Raw genomic sequence first — 13,448 nt, 5'->3', positions numbered from 1 at the left:
TTCAGACCAGCATGAGCAATACAGTGAAATCCCAATTCAGAATAAAAGACATAAATAAAAGGAGACTGGAACTGGGTGACAGCCATAAACCTGGCCACATCATTCCTCCTGGCTGGTCATTGCACAGGCCAGAAGAGCCCAAATTCAGTCACTGAAAGTCATCCTTGCCTCAGCTTACCTACTGACACCCCTAGTTTCTTGGGACTGTGGGGGGTGCCTGTTGGGTGTGTGAGATGGTTCAGCAGGTACAAGGGCTTGCCACACAGGCTGAGTTTGTCTGTGGAAGCTGTGTAAAGAGCCAAATGCAGAGGTGCACATCTGTAATCCCAGAACTTTCGTGGACAGATGGAAAGCAGAGACAGGAGACTCCTCCAAACTTCCCATTAGCAACAAGAGAGTCACTGCCTCAAAGTGGATGGTGAGAACAGACTCTCGAAAGTTGTTCTCTGACCTCCAGACACACGCTCCCACATGGGTAGAGTCCGAGGCGATGGAGGTCAGTGGCGGACCATTTGCCCAGCACACAGAAACGGACTGCCCAACCCCCAATGGGCTTCTCTGACCCCGGCCTTCCCAGCCCTCAGGTCTCCATTCCAGCCACCTCCCCAGCCTGTCCGGCCTCAGGGCTGTTTTCTTCTTCCCACAGGAGTACGTCCCAAGTCCTCTGGGAACGTCAGAAAACACAAGGACCAAGCCCAACACTCACAATTCAGTCCCATATGTGTCTCCCTGCAAGAATTTGCCAGTCGTCTCAGGAAGAGCAGCGATAATGGAACAATAGCAGAATACAGCAATGGGGTGCAGCCAGCGTGGGCCCCGGCTCACACTCTCACCGCAGACCTCGGCAGCTTTCAGTCAGGAATTTCTACCTTTTCTCCTAGAGTAGCATCTCATGGCTTTTCTGTGATGCATCAAATTGCCACCATCATGTATTTGCACTTTAAGAAAAATAAGGGTCATGGGAACAAAGTTCTGGCATCTGGGGACAGGAGAGCAGTAACCTCGACTACTGAGCAGCTACCGAATAGGTGGCTTAGGCAGGGTAGAAACACTGGACGTGGCTCAGATCTAGATGCGGGGCTGGGATGGACGGCACAAGACTTCATCATGGCGCTTGGAATGGCAAGCGACTTCAAGATTATGAATTATTTCTGGATTTTTCCATTTAATATTCTAGGACCTCAGCTGACCAAGAGCAAGAGAAACCGTGCAAACAAACAAAAGCACTCTGCACTCTAACTCCTTCTGACCTCTGCTTCGGGGCCCGACCCACTTGCCTTTGTACTGGACGTATCTGAGCTGAGATGACCTTGGACATGGATGCTGAACGGTTCTCCAGGCTGGGCTCCTCCCCAGCTGTCCTGCACCACAATGCTATGGCCGCCCCATCCCACTGAGACCATGTCTCCCACAACTTATGTAACATTCTCCAGTGAATACACATTACTTAACTTGCGTCATTAAATGAGTTGTTTTCTAAATTAAAATTGTAAACCCTTTCTGTGGGATGTGAGCTCTGGGAGACCCCAGGAGCGGCTCTGGGGTTCTTTGCTGAGCCCTGCTAGGCTGTCCAGCCAGGGTGGGGGGGGGGGTCCTGGGAAAGGCAGAGCAGACTCTGGGCTGGGGGTGATTTGTGGGCCATGGTGAGAAGGGAGGCAGCGGAAAGACTGGGAACTGACTCCCGCAGCCCGCCCTGACGTTCACAAGCCATTAATTCTGTGCCGAAGGAATTTTCAAAAAGCCTTTCCCCAACCTTTTTTTTTCTCTTATCCTAAAACTAAAATCTTTAAAAAAAAAAAAAAAGCTTTTTTTCTTCTCTCTCTCTCTCTCTCTCTCTCTCTTTTTTTTTTTTTTAAAGGAGAAGTGAGCATCAGGGGCTGGAATGATCTGGGAGGGAAGCTGCCTGTCTGGGCCAGGGGTTCATGCAGCAGCAGGGCTGGGAGACCAACAGAGGTCCTGAGCATGACCTTGTTGAACTTGGTGACTGAGGTGTGGGCCCTGGGCCTCAGACTGGAATTTCTCCCCTAGCACCCTACTCACTGAGGTAGGCCACATAACCCCAACCTATGCCTAGATCTATGTGGCACAGCACACCACCACCCCTGTGACACTGTCACACCTTGTGGCTCCCTATTGTCCCCAGGGTGTCCTGCCAACTGCTCAGGACCCTGGCCACCATTCTGCCCACTACCCGCACTTTAGGCCAACTGCATGGTTTCTCTGCAGTTCTTGAAACACGCCCCACATTCCCCTCCCACTAGTGTCCCACACAGCTCTACAGGCCTGCCCTCGGCAAGCCAGTGTCGGCCGAGACAACCCTTGGCACCTCAGGCCCCAAGCGCCAGCCATGTTTCCCCTCCAGGCAATCCAGGCTGCAAGGTTTTAGTCAATCTTCGAGTTGAGACTCCAAAAAGCTAAGTTCAGGGATAGCGGAAGATGGCTCTGCTGGCTTGGCTGGACAACTTGCTCAGCAAACATGAGGTCCCGAGTTCAATCCCTAGGAGTTTGGCCAGGCAGTGGTGGTGCATGCCTTTAATCCCAGAGGATTAATCTGGTAGGCGGAGGCAGGTGGAGCTCTGTGAGTTCAGGCCAGCCTGATCTACAGACAGTCAGAGCTGTTACACAGAGAAACCCTGTCTCGGGAAACAACAAACACAACAAAAGTTTGGTGGCAAAGGCTTGTACTCCCAGAACTCGGGAGGCAGAGAAATGACCAGCAAGCCTAGCCTACTTCAAGAACCTGTGAGGACAACACCCAAGGTTGTCCTCTGGCCTCCAGATGTATGTGTGCACCCGTCACAAAGGTGTGTGCAGACACACATGCACACGCACACACCCACTTCTCTGTGACAATACTCTACTGGCCAGCACTTCTAATATTCAGGTATCAAACTCTTAATGGGTTCCTCTGGTGTACTACTCCTGGGTGAATACTCACTAAAGAAGGGAAATTAATTTCGACTAAGGCGTAAATGACTATATTCAGCTCCAAGCAGAGTGAGGGGAGGCAATGCAGCCGTGGGATGCTGGAGAGGCAAGGAAAGAATATGGTTCGTGGTAGGATCACTGTGTGTAGCACAGAGCAGGCAGGTGTTGGGGCCAAGACAAAGCCCAGCAGCTAGCTCTGTTTCCTGTAAGAGCCTCAGTTTGTCCCCCTCTGAAATGGGCTAGGTAATGGCCACTGATTGCCGCTCTTCCTTCGGAGCACACGGCCCCTCCCTATAGAGCTGACTGCCTCCTGGGACCAGCTCAGCGCTGCCCACTCTCCATTAAAGGGCTGCCCTATTGATTTCACTCTCTCAGTAATTGCAGCTGAATACAGCTCTTCTCTCCCAGGAAGCCAGCTGCAGGGGGCTTGCAGTATGCCTGCCATATCCTGCCCACAGACCCTGTCGGACCTCAATACCTCCGCAGTAGGCACTCAGGAGGATAAGGCATGACAACCGTGGTCACCATGGTTCTATCCCAGGTGCCTACGGTGCAGATGGCTCTGGCCTGGGGACACCTTCCTGTCTGAGGCCCAGAATGGAAGGCTCACAATTGCTCTGAAGTGTCACACAGCTGAAGGTGGGGTGACAACAGCTACCAGACTACCCAGAACTCCCCACTCACCCCCATCTCCATGACAACCAATGTGAGGCTCTGTGGGAACCACACCCCATTCCACAAGGAGTTTTCACAGCAAGCTGAGGGTGGCACCCCAATACTTTGGCCTCTCTGACAAATGGAACAAGGTAGTGTGGGATGCCAGGAAAGAGGGCTGAGGAAGGACCACAGGCTGCCCTTCCTGCCTTTCTAAGAACTTTGCCATTAAGTTGAAAAATAGTGGGTAGTGGTGGCGTGTGCCTTCAATCCCAGCACTCGGGAATCAGAGACAGCCGGATCTCTGAGTTAGAGGCCAGTCTGGTCTACAGAGTAAGTTCCAAGACAGCCAGGGCTACACAAAGAAACCCTGTTTTGAAAAAACAACCACACGCACACATGCATGTACGCACGCACAACTGCAAAGTAGGCCATGACCCCTTTGCAGCTCAACAGCCTCCAGTGGGTCTTCAGTGCAGTCAGAATAAACACAAGCCTTCAAGGGCCGGCTCAAAGTAACCCTGACCTGTGGTGGGTATGTGATTCCTGTCCTAGGCAGCTCTTCCCTCAGCTCTCCACCTGGGAGGTGAGGCCACACTTCCTAGTCTCAAGCCTTGACCTCCACCAGACCAGGAGGACAGGACAGGAATCAAGGCAGGTTGGGGCAGGGGGCCCAAGAACAAGGGCGACCAAAGCAGACAGGAGCTTCCTACAGAGCCAGCCAGTTGGGGAGCCCCGCTCTTGACCTTACTATTTGTCTCAGGAATAAAAGGAATATTCTGGAGCTTGCATAGAAACAGAATGTTACCTCCAAGAAATCCAGCCCTAAATTCCCAGCTCCCAACTTCGGCAGGAGCTGCCCTTTGGAACATGGTGTCTCCACATGGGCAATGCCTCACCTGAGGGCAAACTGCAGCACAAAAAGTTTCCTGAAGCCTACCATTGTACCAGCTCTGGCTGGGGGATGGGGAGGGGATGGCAGACTCAGTTCTGGAAGGTTCTCTCGGAGGAAACTGCTCTTGCTGAGAAGCCCATGCACCTCCCAGGACCACCAATATACATCCGGGAGCTGCTAGAGATGCCAGCACAGAGGCGGGCAGGAGATACCACGAGACACACAGCCTAGCTATTTGCTGGCTTCCTCATCTGTGAGACTGGGACAGTCACAGCACCTGCCACACAGGACTGCCGGAGGCACCTGGAAACCTGAGCACCAGAGGGGGCTCTGGGACATCTGCAGTGGCAGGGTGCCCAAGGATGGGTAAGCCCTGCCAACCGACCGCTGGTTCTTGGGTTAGCATCCTCCACAGTAGAGGCTTAGTGGTCTGATCTGCTGCTGCCTGGAACCTGAGGGGCTGACTCAGATGGAGGTTGTTTGGCTAGTTGGCCACAGCTGGCCAGACACCCAGCTCCCCTTCTCAGACTGTTTCTCATTCCCCGGCCTGGCCCTGTCCCCAGCACCCCTCCGCTACTACTGGTCCCCAAGGAGCAGTGTGGTGTGGGCTAAGCAGCTCTGTGTTTCTCCTCAGCCTGAGGCCCTGCCCCCAGCTAGCTCCAGTAGGCAGGCCTCCTCTAGCTAGATGGCTCTCTGCTGCTTCTTCACTGCAGGGGACCAGTTGTGTCTCCTAGGCTGGCCTCTGCTGGTCCCTAGTGGGCTGGGGACCAGATGGAGTCTCACACCTCCTCTGCAGCACAACCTCCCTCCTCTCCGGCCTCCTGTAGTCTCCTGTCCCCAGGGGCTCCTAGACTCAGGCAGGTCTGTGTCTGCAGTCTGTGGTCTCCGGTACAGAGCTCCCAATGGCTGCCAGCTGGAGAAACTGAGGCCCACTGCATCATCACAACATAGCGGGCAAACAGAGGCTGAGATGGCCCATCCAGGCAGCTGGCCAGCACCAGGCCTCCGCTCAAGGCTGAGTGCAGCAGCTCCGTTATTTACTGATTGGACCTGAAGTGCTGTGGTGATCGGCCCTCTGGGGCTGTGCAGGCCTTGGACCAGAGCCGCAGGCTTCCGTCCTCCATAGTATGTGATTTATGGGGGTTTGGGCTGAAGACAGCACATTTGGAGGGCAAGGGCCTGGCTGTCTGGGAGCCTGAGGGCATCATGGGTCAGCACCAGAGGAAGCCACTTCAGCTGGACCACCGGATGCCCACCTGGGTGACCCAACATGGGTTTGATAAGAGGAAGCTGTGCTCTGGGGTAGCCAGGATCCTGTTCTGGCGCTGAGAGATGCTCCTGGGGATGTCCCCACTCAGGGGCAGCTGGTTTCCATGGCGATGCTCACACCATTGTCAGCGCTGGAAAGGCCTTCAGGAATCACCTTGTGCAGCCACCACAGGGGAATTTGGCCAGCACCTGGTGGCAGCCAGGACTTTTCCAAAACCAAATGGGCCATGTGTCCTCACCCCCTAAAGCCACACAGGCTACCCAGGGCCAGCAGGATGCTGTCTAAGACCTTGGTCCTCAGACAAGACTGGGTGTTCTCAGTCTAAGGTGTCCACCACACTACCGCCTTATCTCTGCCATGATTCCGTCCTTCCCTGCCGAGCCATCCTCCAAGTGCTGTCCAGAGACACCACCTCCAGAAAGCTTCCTATTCTCGGATGAGGCTCGGCAGAGCAGCATGGTCCTGAGTGTTCTGGGACTCTGGGATACTGGGGTGGGGTCTACCTTCTCTCTTCAGGGTTAGACATAGGATGTAACAAGCATCTTGATGACAGGCCAATAAAGGGGCAGGAGTCCCACACCTGTGGGGGGGGCTGCTGAAGGGTTCTGACTCTAGCCTGGGGCAATTCTGCAGGCCTCCTGGGAGCACTCACCGCCACTTTAGGTCATTCTTAGGCTCCAGTTCCCCACCTTTAAAATGTGCTCATTTTTAAAGTGCTCAGCGCAGAAGCACAAAGCTCTCAGTCCAGATCCCCAGCATCCACGTGCAAAGCTGGCTGCTTCCATGACAATCCCAGCACTGGGAGGTGGAGGCAGGAGCATTCCTTGGAGTTCACTAGCCAGCTAGTCCAGCCAAAGAAGCTCCAACGTGAGACCTTGTCTTAAAACTAAGGTGAAGAGGGACAGAGGAAGACACAGGACATTGACCTCTGGCTTTTACAAGCTCATGTATCACTACAGGTGTAGATAAAGCCATTTTATTGGATTTGCGGGGGGGGGGGGGGGGGGGTGAGTGGCAAGGTGCTTTGCAAATGCCTGGCCCAGAACAAACTCTCAAGAAACTTCACGAATTACAAAGGGACATTTGCATTTTTGGTGTCTGAATGAAGAACTGTCAATTTGTGGTCCAGCTCAAACCCCACAGAAGCCACCAGAACTTGAACCACACACTAGTTCCCTAAACTACAGGAGCAAGACTACCTAGCCAGCTAAGTAGAGAAGGCCTCTGCTGTGGCTGTGTCCTGGGCCATGGCATCCATCCACACCTCCAGTCTGTCCCCCAACACAAGTGAGTCAGGACCCCACTGGCAAGAACAAAAGGAATCTGTCTGATCTGCATTCTTTTGTGCAAACAAACATTTACATACTCCCAGGGGCTAGGGCCCTCATAAGAAGAGACTTTGCTTCACTTTTTGTTTTGGTTTTGTTTTTAGTTCTGACTATGCAGTTCAGGCTGGGCTCTAACTCACAATCCTCCTGTTTCAGCCTCCCAAGCGCTGGGAGGCAGTTATACAACACCACACCTGGGTAGGCAGTTATACAACACCACACCTGGGTAAGACACTGCATTGTCAGAGTCGAGTGTGGCCAGATGCTTCCAGGCCCCTCTGTGCTCGCTCAAGAGGCTCCAGCATTCAGCCCTCTGCACATGCTCCATGGCTTCACCCCACCTATGTATTTCCCAGGAACTGTGGTGCCCAGCTTCCCCCAGGGACTTGCCCAAATGTCCTCATTCCAGCTAAGGGGGAACTCAGGCACCCTGAGCTCAGAGCTCTCAGCTGACCTGTCATTCCTCAGCAAAGGCTGGTCATAGGGAGTGCGAAGCCAGCCAGCAGTCTGGGGATCTGGAACCGTAGAGTACTGCAAGACCCTGGGCAAGTCCCTAGCCCTCTCCGGGTCCCAGTTTCCCCCTCTGTAAACCTCACTGTCTGAGGACTGTTGCCAGTGAGAACTAGGCAGTGACAAGCACACCCAAACACCGCCCCCAAACAAACAAGCAAGGCTGGCAGCTCCCTCAGTTGATGCGCAGCAGGCACTGACCTGGCTTGCTTTCAGTCAGCCTGCTCCACTGGGACAGGGCCTGCTTACATGCTCACCATACTTCTCAGCCTCAGGCCGGCTCCCTCAGAGCCTGGTGTGAGCTCATCAGCTGCAAGGGCCCAGCCCGCCCTCCTCTGAGCACCTGCTGTCTGCTCCACACACCAGCATGCTGTGCTCAGACTACTTTCTTCCCGCAGCACCTGCACCTGCCGTTTCCTGGGTGCCGCATATGAGAGATTTTGACCCACATCTTTGACAAGAGACACAGACTTTCCTCAAAAAGGAGAAACCGTGGAGCACAGGGAGGGTGACTGACTGGCCCTGGGCTGCAGAACAGAAACCCTGTCAGCTTTGTCCCCCTCCGGGGGGGGGGGGCAGACACTCTCAGGATGGGAGAGCTGTGGCCCAAGCCTCCCTGTCTTTCCAGGGAGGTCGTCCTGGCCAGGTCTTCCCCTAAATCCCATAGGGGTCTCTGCTTGCCTCCTTAACACAAGGTGCCGACTTCAAACCCCTCCCAAACCTAAAGCCTGTCTTGGAAGCTCTCTCCCTCCGCCGCCACCTGCCATCTCAGCCCTGAAATTGGTGTAGAAAATACCTTCCTGAGCCGTGTGCCACCCACCACACGCCTGCTTTAAAAACGCCCAGGGAATTTTTTTTCTGCCATTACTATAAAAAGACACCATGAAAAAGCAGGCCTGGCATTTGCTGTGCTGTCCTGCAACTTAAGGACACACATGTCATGGTCATTTAGAAGCAAAAGATTCAGAGAAAGGAGTGACATCCAGCCTGCCCCACCTTGCCATTCCCTGCCTCAGTATCACCACCAATAGCATACAACTGCCCAACATGCTCTCCCCTCAAACACACTGCGGTGTGAGGACGAGAAGCCTACCTACCGTCTAGTCTTCCAGCTGGCACTGGACAGGACAGACTTTGAGGGTCCCAGCTGCCCACACCCAAGACAACAGTCCTATCAGTCCTGTGGCTGCAGCAAAGAGAATGCAGGCACAGCCCAGCACAGGGTAGGGGTTCAGAGAACATCTCACCCAGCATATCCTGACCGCTGTTCCTCCTGGGTCCCTCCTTGCTGGCCATCGTGGGCTTTCTGGATCACACCACTGCCAACTCCTGTGCATGGCAATGGGCAAGCAGTGTGTGTATCTCATCAAATCCCCACAGCGACCCTAGGCTGCTTCAGAGGACCCCATTTGGGACCAGGATGTAGCTCAACTGCTATAGTCCTTACCTAGCATGCCCCTAGACCCTAGGTTTGACACTCAAGGGCACGTCCACTGAGTGTGGTGGCACACGCCTGTAAACCCATCACTCAACCTAAAACTGAGCTACACAGTGAGCCTAAGCCTAGCCTCGGCTACATGAGACCCAGCCCATCCTCAGTTCCCGTATCGTCCAGGAGGCCAGAAACCAGGACAATGACATGAGGGTCCCCAGAAATCAGAGGTCTCAAAACACTGGGGGTTTGGTAAATGTTCAGGGGACCCAACTGGGGCTGCAGGTGCAGATAGTGGGGTCTTACAGTTCCAGAGCAGGCCTGATGAGGACACTGTTTTCCAGAAGAGCCTAGAGCCCAGCCAAGAGCTAACTGCATCCCAGGGGTGAGAACGGCACAGCCCAGCAAAGACTGCTGTGCACCAGGCACCAAGCACTTGACTTTGTGGTTAACTTGCTCATTTTCTTCTAATGCCTCTGTGAGGAGACGGCAGACTGCGTGCGTGGTCCTAAGGCCCTGTAGGAAGACTGCGTGCGTGGTCCTAAGGCCCTGTAGGAAGACTGTGTGCGTGGTCCTAAGCACCCGGTAGGAAGACTGTGTGCGTGGTCCTAAGCATCCGGTAGGAAGACTGTGTGCATGGTCCTAAGGCCCCGTAGGAAGACTGTGTGGTCCTAAGGCCCCGTAGGAAGACTGTGTGCGTGGTCCTAAAGCTCCAGTAGGGCTTCTGTGTGCATTACCTTAATGCTAGAGAGAAGGAAACTGAGGCTTAGCAAGACTGTTGCCCGAACAAGGTCACAGCCAGGCGGTGACAGATGGACTTTAAGCAGGGGAGCTGGCAATGGCTTGACAAGGACAACAGCACCACCGCAGGTCCAGACACAGGGTGGGGGTAGGGACTATCTGGGGGTCCTGCCAGGGACCCTAGCCTGAGTCCACAGCTGGGCACGGGGTAGGGAGAACGCAACAGACAAACTTAGAAGGGCCCCAGCAGGGTTACTATGTGGCCTCGAGGTGAAGAGCAGGCCTAAACTACAGTGCCCTGGGGCTAACTTCCCTGTAAAAGCCCTGCCCCCATAGGGAGGAGGACAATCCAACTGCCTTCAGCCTGGTGAGTCACTGTGCCGGCCCAGGGGGCACCAGGGACCGTGGGAATCAGGGCAGATCTTACTGGAGGGGGAGGGGAGAGGCAGCCTGAGGAATCCCACAGAACCCTTCATCAGCTAGGGGCCCACAGAAGGCTGCCTCCCCTGCCCACAGAGCTTCCCCATTCCTAGCCAGTCACAGCCACGGAAAGGCTGTGGCTCTGTAAAGAATGGTGATTGCTCTCACCCCAGCCCTGCCCAGGGGCCTGACCCTGCCGGGTGTCAGGGCTGTAAGCTTCAGACAGTCCATTTGCCTCCCCCCCTCTCTGACCTTCCCTGTGAGGAGACAACTGGCAGGGTGGTAGGCGGTTGTGGGAGTCTTTGCCAAGGGAAGGAATCTAGGCTTGCTCAAAGCCCCAGTGTTGGGCACGCCCACGGGAGAGAGACTGGCTACCACTGAGGGCCAGAGAGAGAGAGAGGGACACAAGCCTCAGTGAATACAGAAGGCTCTGCTTCCTGACTCTCTGCAAAGTCAGTGTCATTTTGGGGTGGAAAATGAGGACCCACAATCCTACCTTCTGAAGTCAATAGAAAGTGAGTTCTGCTGAGAAATCCTTTAAGTGGACTGACTGGCTGCACTCAAGGCCACCCGACCTGGCGACCCCTAACTTGGCCCTCTTGCCGCTGCCCACCCCCAGGCCCCACTTCATCCTTAGTCCTGTAGTTTCTCTGTTCCCACCAAAGGCTCTTTCCATCTTCGATGCCCCCATTTGTGCAGCTAGGCTCCCTGGATGCCCCCATTCGTCTGTTAGGCAGCATACCCCAGCACCATGGGCACAGGCCGGGGTGGGGGGTGAGCAGACAGCTTGAGTTCAAGGCCTGCTCTGCTAGCTCCCAGCTGTGTGACTCTGAGTGAACCCTTCAAACCCTTGCACCTGCTTCTTCCTCTGTATGTACAACGGAATTAAAAACAGACATTTGTTGAAGACAGGACACTTGACACACTAAGTTAATAGTTCCTAACATTGAGGGTCACCCCAGATCTGCCATGCCACCTACTAGGTGCTTAGTTGCTATTTGCTGAGTGAAAGTGAGCCTTGAGCACGCACCTGTTTGCCAACCAGGTGACCTCTCCAGGGAAGCAGTCACTTCACCTGACATGTTCCCACTGGGAGTCTATATCTCTGCATGTCCAGGCTCTTGGGGCCTCCAGTGGGTGCCCCTGTCACAAGCTTAGCCCTTCCATTCCCCACCCTCCCCTCATCTTCAGGGCTCTGCCCACACCCATTCACACTTGTGCCAGGGTGCAGTGGTACCCACAGTCTAAGGGCACCCACAGTCTCCCAAGCACACTCTTGGTGTCAGTCCCTCTCTCAGCTCAGCATGCACCTGTGGCCCCCACCTGCAGACCTGAGCTACAGGTGTTCTGTCTTCCGGGAACACCTGGGTACCTTGACAACGCAGACCTCGCCCCGGCTTAGGTGTGCGCATCTGTGACCCAGCTTGCTCTAGGACCAGCACGGCTGCCAGCAACCAATCCTCCCGGACATCCACATCCCTGCGTACACAACGGATCCCCACACAGGCTCCCCAGAACCCCGGCGTACCTGTATGTTACGTCTGTTCTCGCAGGACGGCCCGGTGCCCTGAACCACGCTGTCCAGTACTGCCACCACGTCGGGCGCCGGCTCCACGAAGCAGGCAGTGCGCGCTGCACGGATGGCGGCCTGCACGTCAGCGAAGCGGAAGGCGCAGAGCGCAGCCGGGGCGTTGCGGGCACCTGGGGCGCCCTGGGGCCGCTCGAAGACGGCAAAGAGCAGGTCGCGCGCCGGGAAGACAGACACGAGGCGGCTGTAGAGGTCGCCGCGGCCCGCGCTACCCGCGCACTGCAAGCCCACCTGGATGTAGGACTCAGTAAGCTTCTTGGCGTCGCCGCCCGCACCGCGGGTCAGGCAGATGCGCGCCAGAAGGCTGCGCGCCTGGCTGTCCTTGTCGCCCGCACGCGCCTCGCTGTTGAGTGCCAGGTACGCGTAGGGCTGCGTGCCGCGCGGAGACGCCGGGTGCAAAAAGGCGCTCACGAAGCCCAGCTTGTAGTGCTCCTTGGCGCCCTGCTTGATCTTCAAGATGTTGTCGTCGGACGGGTTGAGGTCGAAAGTGAAGAGCTTGGCCAAGTTTCCACGCGCGTCCAGGGATCGGATGGCGATCTCGGGCGTGTTCTCGAAGCGGTGGTCTTCCAGGCTACGGTTGCGCGGGAAGAAGGCGCTGCCGTAGCCGGTGTACGTGGCGCCTACAAGCAGACGGCTGCCCCCCGTGCCCGTGACTGGCGGCAGGACCAGCCCCACGGTGGATGCATTGGGGTGGTTGGCAGCCACGTTCAACATACTGGGGAACACGGTGACCGGTTCGGCGGGCGGCGCGACAGGCGGGAAGCGCACGGCCAGGGCTGAGATGTTGCCCCGGCGCCGCAGCTGGCACAAACCCTGGTAGATGGAGCCGCACGCGACCACCAGACCCTGGCCCGGGTCCAGCTGCAGGATTTTGTTGTAGTTGTCGGTGAGGCGACGCGGGTGCTCGCACGAGGCCTGGGGGAGCTGCGGGGCGTGACACAGCGGGCTGTCCTGCACGGGGCCCACGGTCGCCTCGGCCTCTAGGCTCAGGTTGGCGCTCGACAGCTGGTACAGGCGGTTCACAGCCGCCAGGTACACGGTGCCCGCCGCGCCGTCCAGGGCAAAGTTGTTGGTGGGCGTGGGAGAAGGGAAGCGGCGCTGGATCTCCAGGGCGCCGGCCCGCGCCGCCCCGAGCAGCAGCAGCAGAGGCAGCGGCGGCAGACCGGGGCCCCGCGAGTGCGGGCGCGGAGGCCAGGGGATGGCCGCGGCAGCCCGGGCGCTAGGGGGTGCGCCGCCCGCGGCGCGACGAGCCATCCAGGCGAGCGCGGGCTGCGCGGCGCGGCGAGTGCATGGGGCGCGGCGCGGCCGGGAGCCGGGAGCTCGGAGGAGGCGAGAGGCGGGGGGCGGGCCCCGGCCGCGAGGCGCTTCCTGCCCGCGCCTGCCGCCCCCTGCCCCGGCGCCCCGGCCCGACTCTGGCGCGCCGCACAGCCCGGGGGCGGCTCCGCGGAGGCCACGCCCCCAGCCCAGCTCCCCGCCCAGCCGCCTGGCCCACGCCCTTTCGCCCCGGGCCACGCCCCTGAGCCCCGCCCCACCCCTCCCGGCTGGCGGTCCGGGGTCGCTGCAGCCGGCGCTCCCAGCGGTCGGAAGTTCTTGCCTCTTTCCTGGTTCCTGACCACCTGGAAGGTCTTGCTCACGCTTGCTTGCTATCTTTTCTCTTTCTCCTCGTCCTGCTCCTTTCCCCT

The 13,448-nt window shown here is 56.9% G+C and overlaps 1 protein-coding gene across 1 annotated transcript in view; it reads right to left on the bottom strand.

The window, feature by feature from the left end:
* Positions 1-13,035, bottom strand: part of Plxnd1 (plexin D1) — a 39,109-nt gene extending 26,074 nt beyond the window's left edge. Inside the window, exon 1 of the mRNA XM_038319580.2 lies at positions 11,707-13,035. Coding sequence (XP_038175508.1) covers positions 11,707-13,020 — 1,314 coding nt within the window. The 5' untranslated portion in view covers positions 13,021-13,035. The remainder of the gene's footprint in view (positions 1-11,706) is intronic.
* Positions 13,036-13,448: the final 413 nt, after the last annotated feature.

Source organism: Arvicola amphibius, chromosome 2 (assembly GCF_903992535.2).
Source record: "Arvicola amphibius chromosome 2, mArvAmp1.2, whole genome shotgun sequence".
NCBI classification, from domain to species: Eukaryota; Metazoa; Chordata; class Mammalia; order Rodentia; family Cricetidae; genus Arvicola; species Arvicola amphibius.
Note: the sequence above shows the minus strand (reverse complement) of the source record. Positions and strands in the feature narration are given on the sequence as shown.